Source organism: Seriola lalandi, unplaced genomic scaffold (genome assembly GCF_002814215.2).
Source record: "Seriola lalandi dorsalis isolate HSWRI2012SDOR001 ecotype SW California unplaced genomic scaffold, Sedor1 jcf7180002054832, whole genome shotgun sequence".
Taxonomy (NCBI): domain Eukaryota; kingdom Metazoa; phylum Chordata; class Actinopteri; order Carangiformes; family Carangidae; genus Seriola; species Seriola lalandi.
The window spans coordinates 1136665-1139399 of NW_019525385.1; the positions used below are offsets into that span (position 1 = coordinate 1136665).

At 35.9% G+C, this 2735-nt stretch overlaps 1 protein-coding gene across 3 annotated transcripts in view; it reads right to left on the bottom strand.

Annotated features, from left to right (window-relative positions):
- kcnma1a (potassium large conductance calcium-activated channel, subfamily M, alpha member 1a) overlaps nt 1-2735 on the bottom strand; it is a 151039-nt gene that overhangs the window by 16375 nt on the left and 131929 nt on the right. For all 3 annotated transcript variants that reach the window (XM_087179375.1, XM_087179376.1, XM_087179374.1), the window contains one exon: nt 969-1082. In XM_087179375.1, the coding sequence (XP_087035501.1) occupies nt 969-1082 (114 nt within the window). The remainder of the gene's footprint in view (nt 1-968; nt 1083-2735) is intronic.

Genomic DNA, 2735 nt, shown 5'->3' on the forward strand with positions numbered 1-2735 from the left:
AGTGAGACATGCAGCCACTCTCTCCTCTCTATGCTCTTACTCCTTCCTTTCCTAAAAGACAATGTTATCACATCTAGTGTTGCTGTAGCTGTGAAATTCGTTAGCTAAGAGCGTGCAGAGGCACAACACTAGAGCTTCTAGTGTTTGAGTCCAGGCCAGAAAACAGTGACTCCATTATGGAAAGCATCTAGTTTTGATAACTGCCTATGCAGTCGGTGGTCTAATAGGAGAGCCCCTCTGCAGGTAATGGCTGGCCTGGTTACAAGTAACATTAGGTAGCTCCTTTCTCTTCCTGGCCTTTTCTTAGCTGGTCTCATGCTCCATTGCTCCCTAATTGGGTCAGGGGAGACAGAGTAGCCAGTCTCTAGTGCTTTAGAAGGCCCCTTAGAGATCTGAAAGTTTCATGAGTCCCCACCACCAGTGGGAATACAGCCCCTGCCATTGTTATTAATAAATGGACCCATTTTGCAACCAAGGCAGTTTTTTTCCCTCAACCTTTTCACTCTCTTTCCTTTTCTCCCTCTCTCACCCTCTCCATCAGGCCCGGTTTCTCTTGTGCATTAGTGGACAAATTGCATGAGATGCAGCTATAGTCCTAAAAATGCCCCTGTGACAGGTTCAAGTGACAGTAGTCCACATTGTCTTCAGCGCAAAGATGTGTTCTAGGCCTTGCAACTAACATTATCACCACTTGACAAATACTAGCCAGAATCAATAATTCACATACGAATATGAACTTGAGTTGGGCAAAGCTACCAACAACATGAAAGTGAACAAAAATTCCACACCACGCATTCCTCAAGTCCATTTGACCTTGAATTAGTTGGAACTTTTGGTAGCAGCATGATGTTTAAGTCTTGGATTATCAGCTCTATGTGTCCATGTCTGCAAATGAATAATGAGTTGATCTGAGGTTATTGGGTATGACATGCAACTTTTGCATTCGAGGTAGGTGGAAACAGTTTTACCTAGTTCTGTGATGATGGGGATGTTGGATCCGGTGGTGACGGAAGCCTGGCGAACAAAGCCATGTACTGGACTGCTGTCTGGAGATGACCTGTCCATTCCAGGAGGCGTGAAACCTGAACACCACAGGAAATACAGATAAAAAGATACAACAGGGTGTCATTAAGAGATTTCCTTCGCCCTACAAAGGAAGACAACCTTTTAAAGGGTATAAAATGGGGGAAGAGTTATAATGTCTTCCTTTCATGATGTTTGAGACTCATTAAAACATGCAAGTGCCCATGGCTGTATCTCTGTATCTGTCAAGAGGGTAGGTCTGTATATAGACAGTAGGGATATGTCCCCAGCCATATTTTAGGAGGACAGAACTTTCCCTACTAATATTTGAGTGAACTTGTTTGGATTGAAGTGATATTAGATAATTCCAATTTCCCCTCCAAGATGCTACATTTCGAAGACTAACTGATTTATTTTATACCACTATTCTATTACGTTTTTATGCCTTACTATAATATGACGTTTTTTGACGTTTTTATGCATTAATATAATATAATGTTTTTTGAGGTTTTATGCCTTACTATAATATGACGTTTTTTGACGTTTTTATGCATTAATATAATCTAACGTTTTTTGAGGTTTTATGCCTTACTATAATATCACGTTTTTATACCTTACTATACTGTGATGTATTTTGACGTTTTATGCCTTACTATAATAACACGTTTTTATGCCTTACTATACTATGACGTATTTTGACGTTTTATGCCTTACTATAATAACACGTTTTTATGCCTTACTATACTATGACGTTTTTTGACGTTTTTATGCCTTATTATACTATGACGTTTTTTGACGTTTTATGGTCTTTTTTGACATTTTATGCCTTACCATACTATGACGTTTTTATGCATTACTATACTATGACGTTTTTTGACATTTTATGCCTTACTATAATAACACATTTTTATGCCTTACTATACTATGATGTTTTTATGCCTTACTATACTATGACGTTTTTTGACGTTTTATGCCTTACTATACAATGGCGTTTTTTGACATTTTAAGCCTTACTATTCTATGACGTTTTTATGCCTTACTATACTATGACGTTTTTGACATTTTATTCCTTACTATACTGTGACTTTTTTATCCCTTACTATACTATGACGATTTTTGATGTTTTTCTGCCTTTAAATAATATGACCTTTTTTTTTACATTTTATGCCTTACAGTACTATGACGTTTGACGTTTTCATGCCTTAAAATAATATAATGTTTTTTGACATTTTATGCCTTACTATACTATGACGTTTTTATGCATTACTATACTATGACGTTTTTTGACATTTTATGCCTTACTATAATATCACGTTTTTATACCTTACTATACTATGACGTATTTTGACGTTTTATGCCTTACTATAATAACACGTTTTTATGCCTTACTATACTATGACGTTTTTTGACGTTTTTATGGTCTTTTTTGACATTTTATGCCTTACTATACTATGACGTTTTTATGCATTACTATACTATGACGTTTTTTGACATTTTATGCCTTACTATAATATCACGTTTTTATGCCTTACTATACTATGATGTTTTTATGCCTTACTGTACTATGATGTTTTTTGACGTTTTATGCCTTACTATACTATGGCGTTTTTTGACATTTTAAGCCTTACTATTCTATGAAGTTTTTATGCCTTACTATACTATGACGTTTTTGACATTTTATTCCTTACTATACTGTGACTTTTTTATCCCTT